The sequence below is a fragment of the Aethalodelphis obliquidens genome, unplaced genomic scaffold, assembly GCF_003676395.1.
Source record: "Aethalodelphis obliquidens isolate GAN/ISIS:26980383/991018 unplaced genomic scaffold, ASM367639v1 scaffold32, whole genome shotgun sequence".
Taxonomy (NCBI): domain Eukaryota; kingdom Metazoa; phylum Chordata; class Mammalia; order Artiodactyla; family Delphinidae; genus Aethalodelphis; species Aethalodelphis obliquidens.
Window position 1 is genome coordinate 12,636,175 of NW_020837976.1, and position 25,000 is coordinate 12,661,174.

Below are 25,000 nucleotides of genomic sequence, written 5' to 3' on the forward strand. Positions count from 1 at the left end.
AATTAAATAGTTAACAAATATTTGTTGGAACCTACTGTGTCCCAGGCACTGATGTAAGTGTAACACTTTTTTCTTTTGTTTTCTTTATTCTTTTATATTCCTTAGTCGACTTTTCCTGCCATCAGTGTCAGGATGCTTTATCTTTACTAAACAAAATTTACTTTTCATTGTATTAGACATATAAAGCGCAGAATTCAGTTTTTGTTGTACTATCTATGTTAAGACAGGACTAGATAACTAATAACCTCTTGCTGTTTCTGCCCTATTATCTCATTTGATGATATAAAAAAGCTCTTTCTGGTTTTTGTTTTTCCAAATCTACCAAATGAAGTGGGCCCATCCCATCTTTCCCTTCACTGAATGACAGGAAACTGAAAACAGCCCCCTGGTTCTACTTCTGTAGCTTCTGTCACTGTAGCAATGGGATAGGAGTCTATTTACCACCAGCTATCTTGGCATCAACGTAGCCTAATTAAACATCGTCTATGGTATCAGGATGTACCAACAGCAGGATAGAGAGAGAAATCATGTTGAAGGATGGTTGGATGCATGGAGGAAAGAGATGGGTCTGTAGTCTCAAATATCCAAATAGACTTGGAACTAAAGTCACCAGGAGAAGAGGCTTGACCTGCCATCAAAGCCACATTGAGGTTTCCCCCACCTTCATTCCTTCACACTGTGTACCTGCTCTTATTGGAACCCTGGGTAATCTAACTATTATTGATTCGATCTTTCTGTAGGAAGAAGAATTGAAGCAGGGAGTAAGTTATGTCCCCTACTGCAGGTCTTAACTAACAGTGGAGGGGCCTGCCGTCCTGCCGTTTTTCTCATTGCTTTCGCCTCTAATGTATGTTCATGCTTCAGTTTGGAAAGAGAAAAAAAAAATTATACTAATTTGCTTCCTTTTCAATGTAGTGCTTGATTGGAGACATATAAAATTTAGCATTTTTTATAACTATTACTACCGTCAACATCAAAAGAAGAGCTATTATGTCCTTTAGAACAGGGAACACGCTTTAACTTGTTGGAAACTTTTTAGACCTCCAGGGGTCTAAGTTTCAAACCAGTCTCATGCTCTTCTGGGTTGTTGATCAGACCCTTCTCTTCATAGAAAGACACTCACCACAATCACTAACATTACACTAGGTAGAATCCACAGCGTCAGAAGCTAACCTCAACATCACCTCATGCTGTGAATATTCAGTTCAGTTTCCATTTTACTGAAAAGATGTGGAACTTCTTTTTGTAAAAACCAGCCAATTACATCTCCTTTCATTGCATAATGTTTAAGCCCTGCTCCCCACTGCTCACCGTTACGTGCTCAGTCTAATAAGAGAAAGACTGTACTCCATAACTGTTCACTTCCCAAACCAGAATCCCTACCATTGGTTGACAGTCATCTCCAAAGAATAGGTAACTTTCAGCCTTTCTCGTACCACCAAGCACCTTTCTGCTGTAGGAGTTCACAAGGTGTCACATACATCTTCCCTGGAAATAGGAGCCTTGTGACTGACTGTCTAACTGTAGCCTGAACTGAAGCCCCCTGTCTGGCCATGTAGCCAGTTGCAGAAGCCAGCAGAGGGAGCAGCGTACTCAAAATACAATAATAATAAAACAATGGCAAAATAAAAGCAGCTTTCATTTCAAGTGCATGTACCAAGCTGTGTATAACAATATATCCCACTTACTGGTCTTATCAAAAAGTTATATGGTATTTCCATGGATCCATTAGAACCGCAGCCTATCTGATTTCAACGTACCTTTCATTCTTCTGTATTCTCTTTCCTATTATTCACTGTGCGTGTTTGTGTGTAACAAAAAATGTTTGCAAAATGCTGGACACATTTTTACCCTTCATTCCCAAGGTCTGTAAAGAAGGAAAGTGTAAAACAAATCTGTAATGTCAGACAATAAAGACAATGTATTACATTATTTGTATTTTGTGAAAAAAATTACTTCACTAAACTGAAGTCAAATTTTAATGAGAGACAGTCCCCCTGGGTAAAAGACACACATTTGCTGCCTGTATTATTGCCCATAAATGCATACATGGGGTATTGCTGTTGTACGTACAACACACTTAGATCATGGTAAAGAAAAATGCCATCTCATGGTGCTTCTCTGCAAACAGCCTCTTTTCTTTCCTGTCTCTTACTCAGTGTGTGCATAGAAAAAGGAAATAAGGCTCACATATAACCTTCCTTCTCCTAGTGGAGAGAGTAGGCAACCATCCTGCAGCCAGTCAGCCCTGCTTTAGCCATTTCCCTCGGGGACCCTCTCTCTACCATTTCCAAGGCAGCACATTCTTGAAAGGCTCAGTGGACCAGGAAGTTCATAAACAGATGAATGCATAGAGCCAAACCATGGCAGCGCCCATAAGAGCATTACTGCCTTCTTTCCCTCCAGTTCCTCCCCACTGGGCCCTCAACAGCTGCCACATCTTTGAAAGTCAGCCAGCAGTGGGTACTGCTGCCTAGGTACTTAAGGACCATTATTGGCAACACCCAGATGTCAGCAATGCGTTGTCTGGGTGGGGAGAGTGTTTGCGGGTCTTACTCATTTCTTTGCTTACATAGTCAAGCCTCTCTTCAAAAAGGACCCAAGGCAGCTTACAACTAGAGACGTAAACAGTGACTTCATAAAATGGAAATAGAAAAACCGAAAACTGAAGAAGATGCAAATGTGCTAATCATAAGGGACAGGGTGTCACTCTGACCTTTCTAGCAGTGAGGCAAAAAAAAAGGAAAACATAATTGGTGGTTTTATCAGAACAGAAATGCCAGTTCTCAAGGGACCAAAATTTCTGTTGGCATAAAATATAAAATGAAGTTTTCACTCAGAGCTTTATAGAAGTAGTGAATAATAAAACAGACACACGCAGTAGATTTCGTGTGGCTGATTCTTATACTGACCTTCAGTGAAAATTAAAGACAGAACCCCATATGTCCCAATCCTGCAGAGGCAGTTCTACAAGGAAATAAACAAATGCCATCCAAATTTATAGACTTCTCATGGTATAACATGATCTAAGGAGAGAATTTAGAAGTTTTAGTCTGGCATCTGCTTCTAAATTCTGTTTTTATTTATGAGCCTTTCCCCTTTGGCGACATTCTCTTTGTAAAATCAGATTTAAGACACCACACACAACAAATTGTGCTTGATTTAATAACCTCTACTTGCTTTATCATAAGTCTGTGTGGTTCAATGTATTTTATTATACTGGTATATATAGTTCCTACTTATGCTGTTTCTTGTTAGAGGTAATGCATGAATTTATTCCCCTTGAGGAGAGAACATGAATTTTTTTTTAAAATGGTGCCTGTAATATAATATGATGATTATGGTATCATAAGCAATAAATTTTTTTTACAAACTTGAATCGAAATTATCCTACCCTCTTTCTTCTTTGTGTATTTGTAAGATTTATTGAAGGAACCGTAAAAAGAACACTCATAAAAAGTTTAATAACAAAGGCGGCTGGGATATAATAACAGTGACAGCATATTCCAGAGTTTCTGGTATCCTTCCAGTGCCAAATACTATGACCTGGTCTAAAACCAAGTATCCTTTAGTTCAGAAGGTAGGGTCTCAATAATAATTCTCTAAGAAACATTACTGGAGCTAGACCTGAGTTATGGTGGTCCCAGTTCCTCACTTACAACTATAAGATCTTGAATAAGTCAGTTAACTTCCTAGCAGTTTATTTCAAACATACCGATAATACATGGCTCACAGGGTTGTTGTATAGATTTTAAAAGATAACAAATGTGGAACCACTTTGTGAAATACTATATGCAAGTCAGATATAAGCATAAATGTATGTATATATGTATACATATACACAGGAGAAGGTATAAACTTTTCTAATTTGACCCACATTTTACACGCATGCGCACGTACACACACTCGCTTCTCTTCCTTACATTAACTTGTTAGTTAATTGTCTCAGTCAAGGGAAGAAAGTCACACATCATTTCAAATTCCATCTCCTGCTCCCATTGTCTTCTCTATTTACTACTGGATGGCCCAATTAACTCGGGAAATCATAGTCATTCAGGTTCCTACTTCTTCCAGATATATTATGGAACATGAACAGGCCAGAAATGACAGATTTTAACAGTTTAGGTTCACCTTCCATTATTTCCCCTGCTCATCCTCTCTTATGGGTATTGTATGGAGTAGTGAAGCGATCAAAAATGAGGGCAGGTGGGGATCAGTCACATCATAAATAATCAACTGCAATATTAGGACTAACATCTGTGTTCAAAAGCATACCTTCCTAGCCTCTGTCTCTCTTTCTCTTTCTCTCTCTCTCTCATACTTCTTTTAAATTAGGAGTTGTTTAATTAATTCTAGAAAAGTAAAAATTGCTTCTGTGCTTAAAAGCCTTAGAAAATGACGCTTTATTTCACGATAAAGACTAAGCCCCTTTTATGACACTGGAGGCCCCCAAACCTGACTCCACCCCTTCTCAGCCTCATCCCACTCCACTCCCCACAGAGAACCTGCTGCATCAACCCCACTGGCTTCCCATTGTGTCTTCAGTGCCCCTCACAATCCCCACGCCTTGCCCTTGATACTCCAAGCCCTGGAATGCTCTTCCCCCCCGCCCCACCCCAGTACTTGCTCTTTTCTGCCTGGAAATCTCTGCTATAAGACCCAGGGCAAATGGTGCCTCCTGTCTGACCAATCAGAATTAGTCATCTCATCTGTGTCCCCACAAGAAGCCCTATGATGATAGTCAGTCAGTGTGTACTGGAAGAAAGGATGAAAAGAGGGTTGAATGTAGCTAAACAGGCTGCTACGTAAAACCAGGCCTGACTACACTGCATTCTCCCCCAAACCTGAGAGGCTGACTTTCGGGGGCGGGGTACCTGGGTCGGGGAGGGTCCATAGTACCGCCTCCTCCTGTCTCATGGTCATCTGCTCTGCCATTTCTCCAGACAGTGCTGGCTCCACAATTAGACATTAGGCACTTCCCTTGAAGCATCCCTCCTTTCTGGTGCTGAGTGGAAACCCAAATACTTCCTGGAAAAAAATCGGAAAACTTATGGATCTTGTCAGACTTTTTAAAAATTGATACAACAGCAGGTTGAGCGGACTCAGAGAATGGAGGGTAGAAATGAATTTTTCATTTATTCTCTAGGAAGAGAACAATTTTAAATTTGCCAAGTATGATGTATGTTTTCCTTCTTCCATAAATCACCCCTCTTCTCGGGAATTTGAGATCTATATATTGATCTGCGTGGACCATTGTCCCTTAAGTCTTTGCTCCATTAATCACCGGATAATTTCCAGGAAAGGATGTTCACAGAGATTATTCATTCTAACTCTTCTAAAGTTGTTAGCCGACAACCGTGCTTCATGACCAGACCAGAGGCCACCATTCTATAGGGGCCTCACCTGTGAAAATGAAACTCTGTGACATCTTCACTGATCTACCCCAAAGCCAAGAGGCAACTACCATTCCTTAGTGGTTCTGCAAGAACAGCAGAAAAGAAGAACAGAGATGGTGTTCCCAGCAATAAGTCTACTATGCATCAAACTGGCCAGTGTCCTGACAAAGGGTGATGGGGCCCTGATCACCCAGGGAGCCAGGGTTCTACCCCCAAGTCTGGGTAAAGACTGGTCATGACTGGGGAGTTACAAATTGTAGGAAAGATGCAGTGAATCTTTACTTCAGCGTAGAATCTTCCACCTAAATTCTTCATATAATCAGACTGCTTGAAGTTGCACCAGTTGGAGATTCATTTAGGAGTTGGTGGCTATTAGCCATTCACACATTGGTGTAATTTAGACTCCATCAATTGTTCTTCCCTTAACATGTAACCACAGTCCATTATTTTTCTCTTAACACAAGACCACTGATGGGAGTTTTGAAGACAGGAAACAGGCAGAAAGGTGTAGGAAAAGTTGCCTTTGGAGACAAGGTGTTAAGCAAGAAGAGGTGGGGCCGGTGCGGTACCCAAAGGGGAGGGGGGAACCCCACAAGCACCCTATGCTGCAGAGCCTGGTGGCACAGGTATGAGCAGGGCTGGCCTATACTACAGCCCCAGCACAGCCATCAAACATTGAAAAGCAGGCCCACAGCCTCATATCTGAAATCACTGGGTCCAGAGATCGTCTGGAACTCAGAATCTTTGAGGTTTTAGAAATGCAATACAGTGCAGACACCACATAAGTAGCCTCACATTAATTATGAAACAACATGTGTTGCCCATTGGATTTCACATTTGCAGATAAGAGACTGTGGACCTGTATTTCTGTACTGGCTGATAACCAGCCTGAAGGTTGCTTGCTCCACCCTGGGCACTCACGCTGCTCTCCATGACCCAGTAACTAGAAGGTACTGCCTGGCCCAGCAGAAAGCCCTAGGCCACTGCTCCATCACCACTCCCTAGTGAGTCTGTGTCCTACACCTTCTGAGTCTTCAGGTTGTTAGTGAAAGTATGTTATGAAACATAGATGGAAATATGTGATGGTTGGTCACAGTGCCCACAGTTCTGAGGAGCAGCCTGGGAAAGTCCTGGCCTTGTAGCCTAAGGTCTGGGGATCCATTTTATCTCTGTCCTTCACTAGCTCAGAGACCTTGGGTAATTATCACCTCTGATCCTAGCTTGCTAACCTGAAAAATGAGAGTAATAATACCTCGTATGGTTGTTGAGAGGATTAAGTGAAGTAGATGGGATTAAAATGCTTTCTAGACTGACAATTGCTATTCAGATATAAGTTACTATCATTCCTAGCACTGATTAGTGGGAGAATAAAACAAAACTATGTATGTAAATGTGCTTTAGAGACTGTAAATTACATACAGAAATGGAGTCTTATCATTATTGTGAATCTATCGCAGAAGAGGATCTGGCTTCCAGGGTTGAGAAGGTAAGCCACCCTATGTAGCCAAGAGGAGCCTTCTTCCTTCAACCCCTCTGTCCAACTTCCCATCATCACCAGTCCCTCCTCCCAGCTGCACCTGGTTCCTTGGTAAAAAGATCAGATGAGAAAGGGCAAGGAGCTCTGCTGAGGACCCTGTCTTGAAAAGGATGTGCAGGACGGGTTGCCAGGGAGAGGCACTTGATCTCAGGGTACCTAACCAACACCTGTCTCCTTTGAAGGATCCGTCACCAGCCATAGCCCATCCAGGTCCCCCCACTCTAGGGCAGGCAGACCACCTGGGCTCAGGCCCCAGCTCGGACACTCTAGCTCCATCTCCTGGGCAATTCTTTTCACCTCTCTGAGCATTGTGGTCCATAACCGCGCATTTAGCATAATGGGACCTACTTCAATGGGTCATGGAGAGAAACCCATGAGGATGTACATGAGAACCTTGTGTACATGGCAAAGCATGACTCAAACATGAGGTCACTTATTGGTGTGGGAAGCAAGGAAATGCCCAGGTACCTCAGAAGCAGAGGTTTCGTGGTAATGACATTGAGCTGCCCAAGTTTGCTGGGGGAAACCAGACCCGTCCTGGAGCAGGCTGGGGCAAGGGGCTGCAAAGCCTCACAAGCAGGCAAACTTCTCTTCCTTGGGCCCGAAAGGCCACTCCAAGGTACTGTTGCGAGTGAGAGTGGAATCCTCAGCACCTCGAGCATCACACGAGTTATTTTCTGTTTTGCTTCGTTTTTAATTCGGGATTTTCCTCAATTTATAGATTTGACTTTTCTGTGTGACGCTGAGCCCTGGAAAGCTAACAGCATGGCATTTTACAAGATTGATGTTGTGTGTTTTAACTGCAAGTAGCTGAACCCACAGCAAAGACCTAAATCGAATATTCCAGAGCACGGCTCTGGTGGTGCATGTCTGGGGTTTGAATGGGGTGATGATGAACCTCTGGGCCTTGCTGTGGAAGAGTCCTCACTCTCCCTGGCCAGACCCAGTGGACTGGAGTGGAATTTATGTGAATACCTAATCTGTTGTATATGCACTTCTTACATTTTCTTATTCGTGCTGACTTTACTTCCTTTGTAAACTAATTATTAAAACAGGAAATGTTTCCAAGAGACCTCATTGTAGAACCAAGACTGCGAAATTCAAGGTTTGACAGCCTCAGAATTATTTCATGCCAAGGGCTGAAATGAGGAGATAAATGGCTTTGAAGTTGTGTTCTCCTTTTTTCTTTACTCCTTTTAAAATCCCACTGTTCTTGCTGCTAGAATACTGCTTTTTCATAGGCAAAGAGGACAGTTCCTACAGGAAACATTACCCAAAAATTAGAAACCAGTATTTCTTTTTTCTCTTCCCCATTTGAATCCCTGAATCACAGAGCAATTCGACAAAGACAACTTTTACTGTAAAACAGGGATTAAACAATTTACACTTCATTTGATTCTTTATTTGAGACTTAACATATGCAATATGGCATGACATGATTGGAACTATAAATTATCCTCTACAGATGATGCCAGGACAAGACAGGTTGAAAGTTTAGGAAGAATGTAAACCACATCCATCCCTAACAGTCTCTGAGTTTATATTTAAAACTTTCTCCTAATGTCTTTTTATTCTATATAGAGCTTCCTTCAAGGAGAACATAAACACACCTTGTAATTATCACTGCTTAACAGTAGCTTCATTACATGGGCAAACATCTCCTATATTACAGAACAATGAATGCAGTACTAATATTCTTAGCTTTCAGTTTGTAACCAAAACTTCAGATCATGTACAGTAAGGTCCTAAATTATCTGCACCTGCAACTCAGGTTGAGAATTACCATCTTAATTACCTAGGATTTCCACCTACTTTGGAATTTCATTGTCACTGTCTTTAACATTTGACTGAGACACTGGGAAGGGCATTTGGCATCTTCTTGCGAAAACAATTAATGACTTGCATTGTCTCTCCAGACCCAGGGGGCAGGCTCTCCCCGCTCCTCCCCCAGCCACACCATCAGCAGGCCCATCCCCATGCCCGTCCGGTCAGCTTCCGCCTGCTCCACCCCAACCCACACGCCTCAGGACTCTCTCACAGGGGTAGGGGGAGACGTACAGGAGGCGTTTGCACAAAGTAAGTGGCTTTATTTGTGTGTGTGTGTTCTGCTTTTCTGTTGCAAATAAGTCGCCAAGGATTGCATGATCTAGAGTTATCAGAGCCTCACCGTGGATGCTCTAGTGTATTCCACAGTTCGTGTCAAAGCCGGGCCTGCAAGACTTTTCAGAAACTCCCTACACTAATCTGTTCTTCCCTTCACCATCTTATCTTCTTTTGGCTTCTCTTGCCCTGCCCCGTTTTTTTATGAGCCTTTGCTCATTAAGGGAAGGGAAATCCTTTCAGCAATATTCCAGGAAATCTTATAAATGTAATCCGTTTTAAAATTCCGAAAGATATTTCCTCCTTTCGTCTCTTTACATGAAAGCAAACTCAAGATTGAGAGTAAACAATCCCAGCTCTTTAGCACTGAGGCGATCAAGAAGGATGCTTAGTCATTTTCCAGATGGCTTAAAGAGTTGAATCATTGCCTCTGTGTTATGGGGCTGCGAGGCTAGCTCTCCATAGTCAATAGAAGAGGGCAAAGAGGGATGTGAGATGACAAACAGCAACAAACAGCATTCTCCCACCGCTGCCTCTTCTGCTTATGTACTGCGGAGTGTCGGGGTGGGAGTGGGGTCCCAAAGCAAGTGATCTTATTCATTTGGAAATATTTTAACACTTTATAAAACTTTTTTTTGTCATCACTTTTTAAATTTGTAGAAAATTAGAAAAAAAGAAATCCTCCTGCCGACCCTCAGCCTGCCAGTCTCATTCCTAGAAGTAAACACTATTAACAGCTTGGCCCTTCTCAACGTTTCACTTATATATAAATATCTATGTTTAAGTTTGCTTTTATGGACATATACTCTTCTTTTTCCACACAAATTCGATCATGCATTGCATTTTGGTCTGCAATTTGCATCTCCCTTGAATTAGCGGTATATGGTGGACATCCTCCCAGGTCCTCACGTGTAGATCTAAGGAAAAGAGCGACATATTCGACTACTAGTTTTAAGACAAAAAGAAACATAAACAGTTAAAAGGCAAAAGAATAGACTTGAGGAAACATTTCCAGCATATGTAGCAATCAAGTTTCATAATTTCAGTTATACATTAAAGCACACACAGCTCAGTCAGAAAAAGACACTCCCAAAACAAAAATAGGTGAAGGATAGGAACCGACAGAAGAACAAATAGCCCATAAAGATGTTCAATCTCACAAAGAGTTGTAGAAATACAAATTTTAATCAAAATCACCTTTTGCCTAGCAGATTCAAAAAAAAATGTTTAACATCAGTAATATCCAGAGAGACTGAGGAAAAAGATGCTCTCATCCACTGTTTATAGGGGATAAAAGCTTACTTTTTTTTTTTTTTTTTTTTTTTTTTTGCGGTACGCGGGCCTCTCACCCTTGTGTCCTCCGTTGCGTAGCACAGGTTCCAGACGCGCAGGCTCAGCGGCCATGGCTCATGGGCCCAGCCACTCCGTGGCATGTGGGATCCTCCCGGACCGGGACACGAACCTGTGTCCCCTGCATCGGCAGGTGGACTCCCAACCACTGCGCCACCAGGAAAGCGCAAAAGCTTACATTTTGAAGGGAGAGCATGATGTACTTTCTGTTCTGAGGGAAAAAGGAAGATCTATTACAGGGCGTTTTTTCCTGAAAAAGAAAATGATTAAAGTTGTACAAATATAATTTAAGTTATGCAAAATAATTTCCTTTTTTTAATTTTTAGAGGGAAAACTGCCCTTTCCCTAAATCTTAAAGAAATTTACAGTATATTAAATCAATTTGAGTTTCCTGTAATATTGTTTTACCTTTGATTTCTTAAATTTACATGTGTTTATTATTTTACTTATTTAGTTTTACTTACTAAGAAATCACAATGAAATGTGACCTATCTAAGCAGCCCCAGCTCATCCTGCATAAATTCATCTGTAAGTCAGATATTTGGAATCTTGAGTCTTTTTTCCAAAGATATTAGGAATTTGGCCCTCTGTTCTACATCGACCTTGCCCCACTCCCAGTCCAGCCCACAAATACCCTTTAACCCTTAGTGGGATGGAAACCTCATAATAATCTTCCTCTACCATAGAGAAACATGCTGTAAGTTCCAGTTCAGGGTACCCGGCATACATCTGCCCACGTCTTGGCAGCAGGAGCAAGAATCCTCACCCCTTTTCCAAACTCTGGGGACATACAGTGCACAGGGTTCCCATTCCCAAGGGGTACCTGAAATGACAGGGGAAGCTCGGGGAGCCCTGATGGGAGACAGAGGCTATGGTGACGGAGATCAGAATCTGATGTGCTCAGCCACCAGGTAAGGGCTGAAACAGTAGCAGCTGCTGGGAAGGCACAGCTCTCGTGGCAAAACCAGGCTTTTCATCTGTGAGGTGATTCTGAAGGATGACCACACATGCTGGCTTACCTGGGATCATCCCAGTTTGTGCCAGGTCACCCAGTCTTGTTATTAATACCTTCCCTTTCACTTGTAAAATTGTCCCAATTTGGACAATAAAGTATATGAATCCCCATCAGTTGCCATGTCTTCTTATATCAAAGGCCACTGGCCTGAGTACCATGTTTTTTTTTCAGGAAATGAACCAAAGCACTTCTGAAAAGGAGAAGTCTTGGACGTTTTCTTGCTTTAGGATATCAATGGAAATGATAAACAGCATAAAAATTGGGGGAAAAGGAGAGCTTTGATTTTTTTTCATTATCATTCTTAAGGTTCAAGAAGAAATTTACGGAATGACTTACTAGTAGCAGCGGATTCGATCACTAACACCATGTCCTCTCTTGTGAAAGAGTTGAATTCCGGTGAGTCCCTGGTCCCCTCCCATTTGTCGTCTCATTGCAGAAGGACCCATAACTTCTGTTAGAGAGCTGCTCATTGTCAAGTATAAAAAGATTTTTTAAAGGTCTATGTGATATTTTGTTGGGATATTAGATTGTTTTAGTACCGTTTATACTTTGCTAATGAGAAGATCATGAATACATGCTCAATGCACAAAGTTTGAAAAATGCAGAAAAGAATAAATATTAAAATTGACTTGTAAATACAGAATCCCAAGTTAGCCACTGTTAAATATATCATGACCCAAAGTGACATGATGCTAAAGTTATTTTATAGGGTCAAATGTCTTATTTACTAATTAAGACTTGTTCATTTGGAATGAATGGCTATTTGAAAGAGGCGAAACTGAAATTTACCTTTGCAATATCACTAAAGAAAGATCTGCGAAGAAAATAAATAGCATAAAATTGTAGCACTCTTCATCCTAATACTACTACACAGAGTTTTAAAAACTTTTACAGCGTGAATATGCAAAGAAATATCAGTTACTAATACATCTCGTCTATTCCTTAAAGCCCTCCTAGCAAGATATCTGTTTGAAAGGACTGTGGTCATATAGTTGAGATTACAACAACTATAAGAAAGAAAACTTTAATGTTAAAAAAAACCTGGATTTAAATTTCTTAAAACCTCTATAATTAGAATTAAAGTAATGAAAAGTGTTGCTATTATTTTAGATTAAGATTACCAAATAGGATAAAAATGACAGTAGTTAATACATCATGATTAATGGCATGTACTCACTGCCCTAGCAAATGATGACTAAAAATGTTATTCTCATTGTAGGCATTTCAAGGACTATTAGTTTATACTCTTATAAATTTTTGAAATATTAAGTGAATGTAATATTTTAGGTCTGTGTTTCCTAAATTAAAGTAATATTAAGCAAAAGTAACAACAGTTTTAATAAAGACTTTTTATATTTTTATTTTATTTTATTGTTTTTTTTTTTTTTTTTTTTTTTTTTGCGGTACGCGGGCCTCCTCACCTTGTGGCCTCTCCCGTTGCGGAGCACAGGCTCCGGACACGCAGGCTCAGCGGTCTTGGCTCACGGGCCCAGCCGCTCCGCGGCGCGTGGAATCTTCTCGGACCGGGGCACGAACCCGTGTCCCCTGCATCGGCAGGCGGACTCCCAACCACTGCGCCACCAGGGAAGCCCAATAAAGACTTTTATAGAGGGAAAAAACAGATGGCTTCAAGAATTAAGTCAGTTATTAAGACAAAGATTCCTTATAATATTATTGAGATAAAAAGACAATACTGTATACTAACTGATTTTGTGGTAATTCACGTCAGTATCAATTCTCATTTTGAGAAAAAACGAACACATACTTGACTTACGTAAAATAACTGGTCAGTGTTTTAATCAGCATAGGTTGGTTAATGTTAAGCCTAGCCCTTTATTTGCCAATCGATCATAAAAAAGTCTAGGTCATTCTTCACTTCTTCAATTGTACCTAATAGAGGCGGGGAGTGAAACTGAGAGTAACGTGGATTCTGAACTTGCACGGACTCAGTTTGAAGATCTGGTCCCATCACCAACCTCTGAAAAGGCTTTTCTAGCGCAAATCCATGCCCGAAAACCCGGGTACCTTCACAGTGGAGCTACCCCAAGTGCCATGCGTGGCGACATGTAAGTATTTTCTGCTTGGGGGTATTTTCTCAGTAACAGAACACTCTGCAGGGAGCATAGGAAAATTAAAATATGGTTGCTTGCTTCTTTATTTTGGAAAGGAATGGTTCAGTTTCCTTTTCTGCCAGAAGAGGTAGAAGGGTGCTACATTTCAATTTGTCATTGTGACTTTTCCCCCTAACAATTTCCAGAGTATCAGTAACAAAAACCAACCAGTACTTACTGAGAGCCTGGCTTGCCCAAGGCACTGTGCTAATTGGTTACAAAATAGTGTCAAAAATCTCTCCCACCCTCCCAGGACTCATAGCTAGTTCAGGAGATAAATCATCCTATCTTCTGAATTTACTAGATTTGCTCTTAAAGGACCTGGTGATACTAGAGAGGTCTCTGTTCAAAGTGGGTGTAAACAGCATCATATACGCACTTGTGATTGAAATAACTAAATGTATAAAGTCTCATTATAAAGAAGTCCAATTCGCTTGAATTATTGAATATGTATAAACCTGACCTTCAAAAGACATTTTGCAAAGATTTTTCACCCAATTAGGCATCTGTAGCTTGACAGGAGTCAGCAGAATCACTCACGTAGCCACTAGAACTTCTGTGACGCTGGATCAGCTCAAAGCAGTCAGGCAGGGAAAACCAAAGCTGAGAAACAAAGGCAAAAAGCTGGGACAGACCTGCAGAGCCCAGCTTGGGAGGGAAAAGGGTAAAATGAAGGAAGTGAAGTAAGCGGAGTTCTGAGAAATGTGGGCAGGGGCTCACCCAAATTCTGGAAAAGAGAATTGATGAATAGTTCAAAAAAAAACTACAGAAGGTTGATGGTGCTTAATGTGAGAAGAACTGCAGATGAGTCTACAAAAATAAACTATCTGTTTTAAAGACCCAGAGAAGAAACTAACCAGAGGCCTTTCTGGTGTTTTGGCTGTCCATCCAAGCAGTGAGTAAAAGGCCAGTAATAATGGGGAATTATAAATAGACATGGATTGAAAGCCAGCTGTGAAAGGCAGAGCGTAAGATCAAAACAAAACAGTTATAATTTTACGTAGCAGGAAGCTGCTGCTTTTAGTTTCAGTTTGCTTTCTTGAACTTTCCTCTATAATTTAGAATTATTTGATTTGTTTGTTATTCAAACTGGTGAATTAATTATCAGTTTAGTCTGATAAATACAAATCCATTTGATTTTTTTTATAATTAAGCATTTACATGGTGGTTACCTAAAATTTTCTTGATCTGATCCTAAGGTCCAAAACTGTAACTAAGGCCACCCCATCTGCTGTCCCTGATACACTGGTGGCAGGACCAGCTACAAACATGGCTGTGGGGCTTGGGAAGGGAAAGTTCATAGAGGTCTCGTAGACCTATTTAGGCTGACCCCAAACCTCTAAAAATAACGAGGACATGTCGTACAAATATAAATAAACATGAACATTGGCATTTAAGTTCCAACCCAGAAACTTCTACTTGACCACTCTTTTCATTTTAGGGGATATTTTAATATCTGTACTATCAAAACATGCACTGTGTTTTAGCGTGAGAATATTTTAGTCATATGATTTAGGTTGTGAATTTATGTTCAGTCCCAGGAAGAGCTTTATATATATCCTGGGATGAATAGATGAAGAGAGTCACACATTTAGTGAATGAGATCATTCTTATCTATTTATTTCATAGTGGAATTGGACAATTTAAATGGATTTCTTTTTTTTTTTTTTTTTTTGGTACGCGGGCCTCTCACTGTCGTGGCCTCTCCCATTGCGGAGCACAGGCTCCGGACGCGCAGGCTCAGCGGCCATGGCTCACGAGCCCAGCCGCTCCGCGGCATGTGGGATCTTCCCAGACCGGGGCACGAACCCGTGTCCCCTGCATTGGCAGGCGGGCTCTCAACCACTGCGCCACCAGGGAAGCCCGGATTTCTTAAGTTCAGAGCTAGTATAAATTTTGAAGATTAAGAGCTATGGGTTAGAGTATTAGTCTTCCTGACATCGATTAGCTGATCGGTGAGAGAGACTTGACTCTACCACAGGAATAAAGCAGATGCGTGCACGATTCCTCTATACATGCATAAGACAAAGAGCGTTAAATGATGAACAAATGTCCTAATCATTATTTCACTAGAGGGCTTACTTCCCTTATAGAAAGTGTTCTTGGATTCCATTTTTTTTAAGCCCCCAAACTGGAGAAACTATGTCCTCTCAAAGGATAAGCCTACCCTTTTCAAGAACGACAGACATTTAAAGGTCAGCTCATTCCTGTTAACCCTAGGAAAACATAGAGGACACCAGATTGCCATAGAAAAATTGTCTGTGAGAACACCTTGATCATATATTTCTCCAAACTTCCAAAGCATTTTTAAAGTTTTTTCATTCTGTCAAAGAAGAGACAGAATTGAAGTGAATTGAAGCAAAGAAGTGAATTGAAGGACTAAATAAACGTGTGCCCAGAACTACAGCTAACACAGGAATTCCACTCATACTTTCCTTTAAGATTTGCTCCGAAACTCCCACTGTGGTTGATTCCCAGGGTTACAGAAGATGGGGACCCATATGTGCGGCCAGAGGATGAGAACTATGAAGATGACTCTGTCCGGCAGCTGGAGAATGAGCTGAAGATGGAGGAATACCTGAAACAGAAGCTACAGGACGAAGCCTACCAGGTACCAAGAGCTGGCCCACATCCTTTACCACTCCTGCCCCAGTCCCTCAGTAGCTGGGTCTTTTACATTACTCCAAAATTCGGTGCCTTCTCCTTCCTTCCACACTCCCTTTCTGGAATATTCTGACTGAACTCCTTAGTCCATGAATTCTAGACAGGAAAAATGTTAAATACTTCGTATAGCTGTCACTCACCATGAATTCCTATGAATTCTGAGTTGGAAAGTAAAAGAGGCCTTCCACATTAGTGGAAACATGGTGACTAATAGTCCATGATCCTCCAAAATCATTAGGAAAATACTTTTTAAGAAAAGATACAGTCGGCCCTCCATATCCACAGATTCAGAATCTGTGGATACTGAGGTTCAACTATAAGGGACTTGAGCCTCTGTGGATGTTGGTATCTGCTGTGTGGGGATGTCCTGGAACTAATCCCCCATGGATACTGTAGGATGACTGTCAGGGAACAAGGCTCAAGGAAATTGACTAAGCATAAATATACCTCCTCCCTTGAATCATTTGTCCTCAGCTTCCCTCGCTGCCTGCCTTATATCAAATGTCAAGAAGTGAAAGAGTGACAAACCTCACCAAGAAATGTTAGGGGAACTGTAGGCCCACATTCAGCAGGGTATGGTTGGGCAGATTGTCATATGTACTGGAGCATATTAGTCCATCTGAGAAGTCACTGGACATAACACATGCAATTGGGAATAAGTGTAATTAGCCACTCATCCTTAAGGGGGTGCATTTTCCCCATGGAGATTGTTCTACTGCCATGTTTGTTTTTCTTGTATGTTTCCCTTCCCTGTGTCTTGTTGGGGTTCTGGGAGTTCAGGGGTATTTGGCTCATCGAGACCTGCTGCCTCCCAGACCCCAGGGGTTATTTTATCATGTCAGGCTTTCTGTCCGATGGCCAGACAAGCTTTTTTCCACAGTCTTAGGTTGGCAGTAGCCCCCTCTTTCTCTATTAGTGAAGGAAAGAGAAGCAGAGAGAATAAATTATCTTCTCCTTCTCATATGTTTATAGATTGTTTGGAAATATCTTCCCAAGAAGAATAGAGGAAGAGGGAAGCCCACCAACCCCATCTTGACAGTATAACACAGAAGCTTTGCCTCTCTGGAATGTTCCATTAGCCTTTTCACTTTGACAGCCACATTTCAGAAGCAACTACAATGTAGGCCTAGATAAACAAAACAAACAGGGACCAGATACGTAAAGCCGTACTTTACTGCTACAGAAGCAAACTTGCCTTGAGTGCAGACCATGGAGGCCGCTCTTTCTTTGCGACTTCTATGGCCTGTCCGCGGAAGGAAGTTAGTCTGGATGAAGCTCAGGGTGTCCGTGGGAACTCTGAGGGATGGCATTCCTACTCGTATCTCAATTGGCTCTGCTGCATAGCGGGAGAGAGAGAGGTGGTGAAATAATCAATATTCTGGTTCATGCTGTTAGAGGTGCCTATTAGATCTCCCTATTTGAGCCCATATCAGTTTCTGGATTTTGGTGACCACAGTAAATGAAATTCTAGATTTTTTTTTAAAAGAAAGTGAGTCATTTCATATAAGATATTAGATTTTTATTTATTTTAATGACTTAGGAATTTAACCTGATATGACCAAAATGAAAGGAAATTCTATTAATAGCATCAGCTCCGATTGGAGTTCAAGCCATCTCTGGTAGATGTTAAGCTCCTTCTCTCTCTCCTTTCCTTTCCACACCCAGTGACTTCAAGGGAAAGACAAAGAAAAGGGCTGAGAGATAACAGGCCTGTGTGTCCCCACTCAAGATATATGCCCTGGAGAAGGTCGAAGTGGTTTTCCTTGACTGCTCTATGAGCATATGGTTGTTGGATGGGCCAGAAAGTTACTTTCATTCCTTGCACTCTCTCTCTCTATTTCTCTCTCTCTGTCTCTCTCTCTTTCTGCATGGCTTCCAACCAAATAATTCACCAGCTTGACTACATCACAGACATGACATGTCACCTTTCTTGTTTGTGTCCTTTGTCACCCACAGGTCAGCTTGCAAGGTTGAATGCAATATCCTTTTATCACTCTCCTCTCAAGTAAGTATCCTCTTATTTAGGAGGAAACGTGGCCACTGTACACTGGATTCTGATAACTTGTAACCTATATTCACAATCACTCTCTCTTAGGTTTTCTCTATGATAAAATACCCTCCTTCCCAATCTATGAAGCATTTCATTATAATCCAGTGGAGATTTGGCAGGCAACCTTGGGAGTTGACTTTTTACTCTATTAATTAGGAAAGTTGGCACAGAAATTTCAATAATACCAAAGATGCCCCAGAAATTCTTAGCTGTGAAGCCATAACACTGATTCATAACTGCATTCAAGTTTTCAGCCTCTCTAGCATTTGAGAGAGAAAAGTCCAACCTTGCTCAGCACTTGCAGAGATGAGTCAGCTCCTTAGTCCTGCTGTATTCAGGGCCCAGAAGATCAAAGTGTGTACCTTAATGAGTGAAAGCAAAAGCATGTGTTATTAAAGAAAACAAAAGAAGCAAAAACAGAGAGGAAACCTTCTACAGCCTTATGGTTTTAGAACAGCGAATTCAAATCCATTGTGGAATTCAGCAAGATATAATTTAATTTCAGATATCATTTCTGTGGCATGTGGTCCCCCAGCTTTAAGGATCTACCTAAATACATGGGAAATCCTCAGTAATTTTTTTAATGTGAAGAGAATAGCCCTTGATTGGCAGGATCACTTCACTATAGTCATCTGAAGCTTAGGCCCTGGACTCAAATAGACTGATTTCAAATATGAGTTCCATCAAATCTTAGCAGCATAATCTTTGACAAACTACTAGACTTCTCTGAGCCTCTGTTCCCTCTGTTCAACATATATCACAATACCTACCTCATGGAGGAGTTGTACTCACTGAGATATAGCTTTTAAAGAGCTTAACATAGTGGCAGACGCACTATCATTTTATTCCTAGCACACACATACATGCCTAGCACTATGCTCAGTGCTTTACAAGCAATTCAGTCCCTAGGAGTGACTATAATTATTATGTGAGTGTATGAGAGCCCCCGGGACTCAGAACCAGCTTGCTTGCTCTGATTGTGGAAATACGGCTGGGACTCAGCTTCGTACAATGACTTGATATACCTTCAGCTACACTGTCCCGTGAGACTTGATGGCTTCTCTGGCTCCAGCCAATGGCCATTTAGATGTCCCACATTACACTTCAAAGCTAATACACCTCTTACGGTCATCCGGATGCACGGTCCCGAGGACTTGTATCCACTTTAGTTCTACAGTCTTTTCCCACCCATGGAATAGTGCAGTTGATAGGAAACTCAACTCTGGCTGCTAAATTGAAAAAGCGATATATATCTCCTAAATGACATATCGATTAGTAAAGAATACATTCTAGTTCAAGCACCACTGACCTCCTGTCTTGGTCCTCAGGTTAAGATTAAGCAAGTAAAAATTAAAGTGTAATTGTTATTATGAAATACATTTTTTGAGCTGTGAGGCCCTCTTGGTATAAAAGGGAGGATCTCATTGAGTGCGTTTTAGTCTGCCTCCCTTGGATTTGAGAATGCTACACCACACGTTCTCCTGATTCATGATGACTGCAGTGAAAAATTCCCAGGAGCTGTTTCTGAAAATATTCAGTCCAGTTATAACAAATCTAGTCCCAAAGGAGCAAGCCTTTTCCTTTCATAGCATTTTCTTTCTCTGAGCTCCAGCAATCTGATCATTTTTGTTCTGCACATTATTTAAACATCAGTAGGTAGTGCTTAGAAAAATATACTTTTCTAAAAGCCTAATGAAATGCCCTTGACATAAACCCAGAAAAAAAATGGTGTTTGGTTCTTGTCCATAAACGCCAGAGATTTCAGTACTCTGAAAGTTCTTAGGCCCTTTTTAAATCTTCTGTTGCCAATTTGGCAGTGAAAAGTTAAAACAGTTGTGGCCTCTGCTGCCTGCTGCATCCTTACCTACCTAGCTGGCATCCCACAGAACTCTAAATATAAACCAGCCTGTCACTAAATCAGCAAATCAGACAAAATTCATTTAAGACCGGGTAGAACCCTGTAGGAACTAGTAGCTTTTCATCTTTGCACCTAGTTCTACCCTACTGTAGTTTTTCTTGATGTAGCCAAGAAATACAGCTGAAATTGTAGCACGGTTCATCTGTTGAAATCTATTTGTTTGGACTTTCTGGCTACACTACAAGACCAGAAATTATCCCAAAGTATATGCATCTCTTCTGCAAGGGTCCTAGAGCTGATTTCAGCAGCTCAGAGTCAATTAGGCATCCACCAGGCAGAGCCCTACATGACTAAAGGGCAAAAGGTGAAACACCAGAGACGTGGACGACCCATCCTCTGCTCAAGAAGAGCCTTAGGCCTCTCTGAAGATAAATAGGCACTTACCAACACACTAACAAGAGTGAATAGAGTGAAAGCTGACTTATTGCTTTTCAACTAGCCACATTAGAAGAAACAGTACACAGAAAGGTTAGCACTCGAACTAGAGTCCACCAAAATCCCTTTCTGGCCCATTGGGATCTTGGGTTGGTCCCTTTTCCATCCTTCTGGCCACACGGTACTCCACGTGCCTTGACCAGCCACATCCTAACTTGAGAAATTGGAGGGTTGGAAGAACAAAGTGGATCTTTTTTTAAATTAGCATGCCATTCTGATGGTGAGTCAGTGCTCTCATCTTCTTGTCCAAAGGACAGCACCAATATTTCTGTTTACGTTGCTTTAACCCCCCAGATGCCTCAGGTACCCGCTAGGCAAGAGACTCAGCATGGAGGATTCTTGTCCTCTCTTCTTTCAGAAGGTGCAGTAGCCCACAGTGTCCCAGGACGTTCATTCCTGACTGTCAGAGGAAGAAAGTAGAGGGTGTGTGTGTGTGTGTGTGTGTGTGTGTGTGTGTGTGTGTTGGGGGGGAAGGGGTGATTCTAAGCTTCATAACCCTAATTTAGAGAGCAGTTACCATCTTTAAAAAAAATTACACATTGCTTATTCCCAGGCAAGCTATAGTCAGACAGATGAAAGTAACATGAGAACTGGTGATGAAGGACAGAGCTGCACCCACCCCTACAGAGGAGAAGACGGCAGCCTGGCAGCAGCCTCATCTCACAGAAGAGAGGACCCACTACACGCAGCAGCTCCCAACAGACCCCTGCCCCTAAAGACGTGTTCTGCCGGCTATAGCGCAGCTAACTTTTTGTTCTCAGATTTGTAGTTCATAGATGTGTGTTTTGAGAAGGAAAAAAAAAAAAAGACTTCTGTTCAAAGCTAACTTATCAGCTACATCTTCTGTAACATGTCTCATCCCTCAAAATAAAAACACAGGCTGAAATCCCACGCTGCTGTTACTCACAACGGCAGTATTAACAAGCTTCTTAAACCTTTGCACTTGATATTGAACCTTGTCAGTTTACAACGACAATATTAATACTGTTTATAGCTAGGAGTTTGATTTCTGAATTCTCTGAGATTTTAGCAAAACAATTGATTATATACACTGTACATTTTTTTTTTCCACAGCAGTTGGAGAAAAACAACCACTTGCAATTACTCACTAAGCCCGAAGGATTTGGTTCCCGAGGGTACAGACTCAGAGCCCTAAAGCCAAGAAGGGCCCTTGGCCTGCATGGTCTGCACTTGTCTCCAAGTCTCTGAGAGCAGAGGCTTGAACCAAACACACCAGGAGAATCCAGTCTTTAGGGCTTCTTTCCAACTTGGGGTTGTTTTCTTTCAAGATACTCCAACCAATCAGCCCTAGAGTTTAGTGTAAATACTTTTTTCCAAATAAAGATCATATTCCCCCCCAAAAAATAAAGGCAACATTCAAATTATATAGAATCTAGTTTTTAAAATCAGCACAGATCTTCTTAAAAACTGTGAACTCTGTTTTGAAATACTCGTTACTAAAGCTGTTTATAAACCACAGGTGCCATAAGTTCCCCCCAATGGACTCAAGTTATCTCTGCTCTTCCACGGGCTGGTTCCTCTCGGTTTAGCTTTAGGGAGCATGTTTCTAACAGCACCGCTCATCCGCAAGTTCCCCTATCGGGTCGTTTGGACGCCTTTCAGCTTTAAATGTACAGGCTTAAAGCGCGCTTGCAAACGTTCGCCCTCCTCTTCTTTCTGAATGTGTATTGCCTTAGCTGGCTACCTGGTGTTCTGCATGCAGCCTCCTCTGGTCACATGAGAGGAAACAGGCTCTTCTAAGTGGAGTTGGGATTTTGCACCCCGTGAAAAGCTAATGTGCAAAAGAACTGACAAGGAAGGGAGAATGAATGACTCTGTCGATGGTCCTTTCTGAGGGCCCTCTTTGGGGAGCACTAAAGACCACCCTTAGGGATTCTGGGGAAATGAAAAAATCATCTTCTACTCGTTTCAATATTTGATGAAAGAAACATCCTACAACATAGTAGATACGTTATCCTTAAATTGGCAGCTTCCCTGGATTCCTGTTTCTCCTTTAAGAGAAAGAAGAGAACATCATTTTAGCACAGTGGTTCTCACAGTGTGGTCCCTGGACCAGCAGCGTCAATATCACCTGGGAATTTATTAGAAATGCAGATGCTTAGGCCCTAGCCCGGGCCTAAGGAATCAGACATTCTGGGGCTGGGGCCCAGTAATCTGTGTTTGAATAAACCGTCCAGGTGATTCTGATGCACGCCGAAGTTGGAGAACCACTGCTTTAGAATAAAGTTGTATAATAAAATCTCTGAAAAGGCCTTATTCAGGATAAGCAAGAAAGATTCTGAGTCAACCTCAAAGCTTCAGCTATTCGGTTTTGCTTCCAGGGCTGGCAAAAACCTGCCACCTCCCAGAGTCGGTAGTTGGTGGGTGCCCAGCTGAGAAGAGACATCCTGACATCTTCCAGCTTCCTCTCCAGAGAGTTCTAAGATGTTCATGCCTCTGCACTGGGTCAGAAACCATCTCCTTGGCTGCCCTGTGGAACAAAATCGCTTGCTTTGGGGATAGTAAAGCTCTTGGTTGGCATTAGCAAGGAGCCCAGTCTGCCCACTGATGTACTTAATCATATTCCTCTCGGGAGAACCAGCCTGAAAAATGTCCCTGAGAACAGGCTGACACCAAAGGGACACAACTGCACAGTTCTCAGATTTCTTTGCACAGATGGATTTTATTGCGGATTTTGTTGGTATATCTTAATGTTCATCTCTTTTCCACTGCCCATCCTCTGTGAACCCGTGCCTCTCTAGATGGAGCAGGTGACCACTGGTGCCTCATACTCAGTACTTAAAACCACTACATCCCAGCTACCTACATGGCTGTCAGCTCTCAATCATAGCCGGGCAGTTCCCGAACTCAGAACCCTGACCCTGCAGGTGGTATTCAGCCGCCAACTGGACCGAGCTGACAGATGTTGTCATTTTGTGTTTCCACATCAAAACGTTTGTCTAAGGTTTGAACTGTTCTGCCAATAACCTTCCCCCGTCATAGCATTCATTGCCAACTCCATCACACGGTTGTCGAAACCATCGTACAAAGCCATTGCAAGGACTCTGGAAACTGCTACCAATGACCAATTCCTGACTAACCAGCCACCTTTTCTTTCTCTTAGCTCCACGTCAGCACTGAGACCAGACTCAAGCACCCCTGTCCTGTAACCGAGACAAAATGGCGTGTGTTGTTCTGGGTTTTTGTGGTTTGCGGTGGGTTTCTTTCCTTGGCTCTCCAAATCTACTTTTGGGGCCTGTTCTAAGTGCAAACCCAGCAGGTGCCACCTGTCCTGTCCATTAGATCCAATTCCGTCTGGCGGGGGTTGTTTCTTTCTTGTTCCACGATGAATTGCACATCCACCTCCATTAGAGATGTTGGCCTATTAATGAGCACTGGTCTAACACAGCCAACCCTCCCCCACGGGGCCATGTCATGGAGGGAGGGAGGAGGGTGAAATCTACTGTAGGGGATTCAGGAATCAGTTGTGGTTGGTCAGGACGGAAGTCGGGGTAAATTTGGTTGGTCACAGGGAGATGTGCTGGAGATTGTGAAAAATGGATTCTCGAGTGATCTACTATAAGGCAGGGAAGGTTCATTTGTAAGTAGTGATGTGAACTGAACTACATAAGAGTGTGGCCTTTGTTGTGATATACTATGTATTTTCTTATATGCATGAGCCAGACTGTTGCCTCATAATTTAGCACTAATGTCTGCTTTTATTTTGATCATCTTTGTGCACCCTTATTAGTTCTTGGCTGTTAACTGTAGGTAGACGTTGTAAATCCGGCAGCCTTTGGTCGCTGCAATCACCTTGGTTCAATTCCGCACAAGGAGCCACAAACAAGAACTCCACCATGTCCTCAGAAGAAAGGGCATTTTTACCTTTGAACCAAAAAGAGGGGGAAAAAAATCAGAAGTATCACATCCTGAGGCTAATTAACTATAAGACATTTTTAATTATGACTACTGTAATTTGACACCATTTGAAATAACCAATTCAGAGACACTAAAGATTTCACAACATTCATTGGTATGTAACAAAACTACTATTGTATGGGTTTTTTGTATTGCTGTTAAGTATTGTTTTGTGTGTATGTGTGTGTGTTGGAACCTCCTGGGGACATGTTATATTTTGAAGTGATTAAACTATTTAATTGTGTGTCTATATTTTGGAATGGAATTATTTCTTCATTAAAAAATCTTTTTAAAAACACTATATCTTGTGTATTTTGTTCCTTTGTTTCAGTGAATTTCCTAAAGCAACATGAGGTTAGTCTGTTCTAAGGAGAAAGACCACAGGTCAGTATTTGCAGCATGAAGCATGGACCACGCATTGAGGATCAAGCAAATGAAGCCAAATACCTCACCTTTTCCTGCCTTTGGGGATGCAGGGTTTTTTTTAATGAGATACTATTCTGCTG

General features: G+C 41.8%; 1 protein-coding gene across 9 annotated transcripts in view; it reads left to right on the top strand.

Annotated features, from left to right (window-relative positions):
* The window catches only part of DTNA (dystrobrevin alpha), a 388,958-nt gene extending 364,166 nt beyond the window's left edge, over positions 1-24,792 (top strand). For 3 of the 9 annotated variants that reach the window (XM_027127722.1, XM_027127724.1, XM_027127723.1), the window contains 6 exons: positions 8,850-9,009; positions 11,705-11,794; positions 13,296-13,464; positions 15,988-16,120; positions 18,130-18,178; positions 21,130-24,792. In XM_027127722.1, coding sequence (XP_026983523.1) covers positions 8,850-9,009; positions 11,705-11,794; positions 13,296-13,464; positions 15,988-16,120; positions 18,130-18,147 — 570 coding nt within the window. In that variant the 3' untranslated portion in view covers positions 18,148-18,178; positions 21,130-24,792. Of the gene's footprint in view, positions 1-740; positions 3,380-8,849; positions 9,010-11,704; positions 11,795-13,295; positions 13,465-15,987; positions 16,121-18,129; positions 18,179-21,129 lie in introns of those variants that run through there. The other 6 variants (XM_027127719.1, XM_027127721.1, XM_027127717.1 and 3 more) reach the window with 5 other exon arrangements.
* The last annotated feature ends 208 nt before the right edge of the window (positions 24,793-25,000 follow it).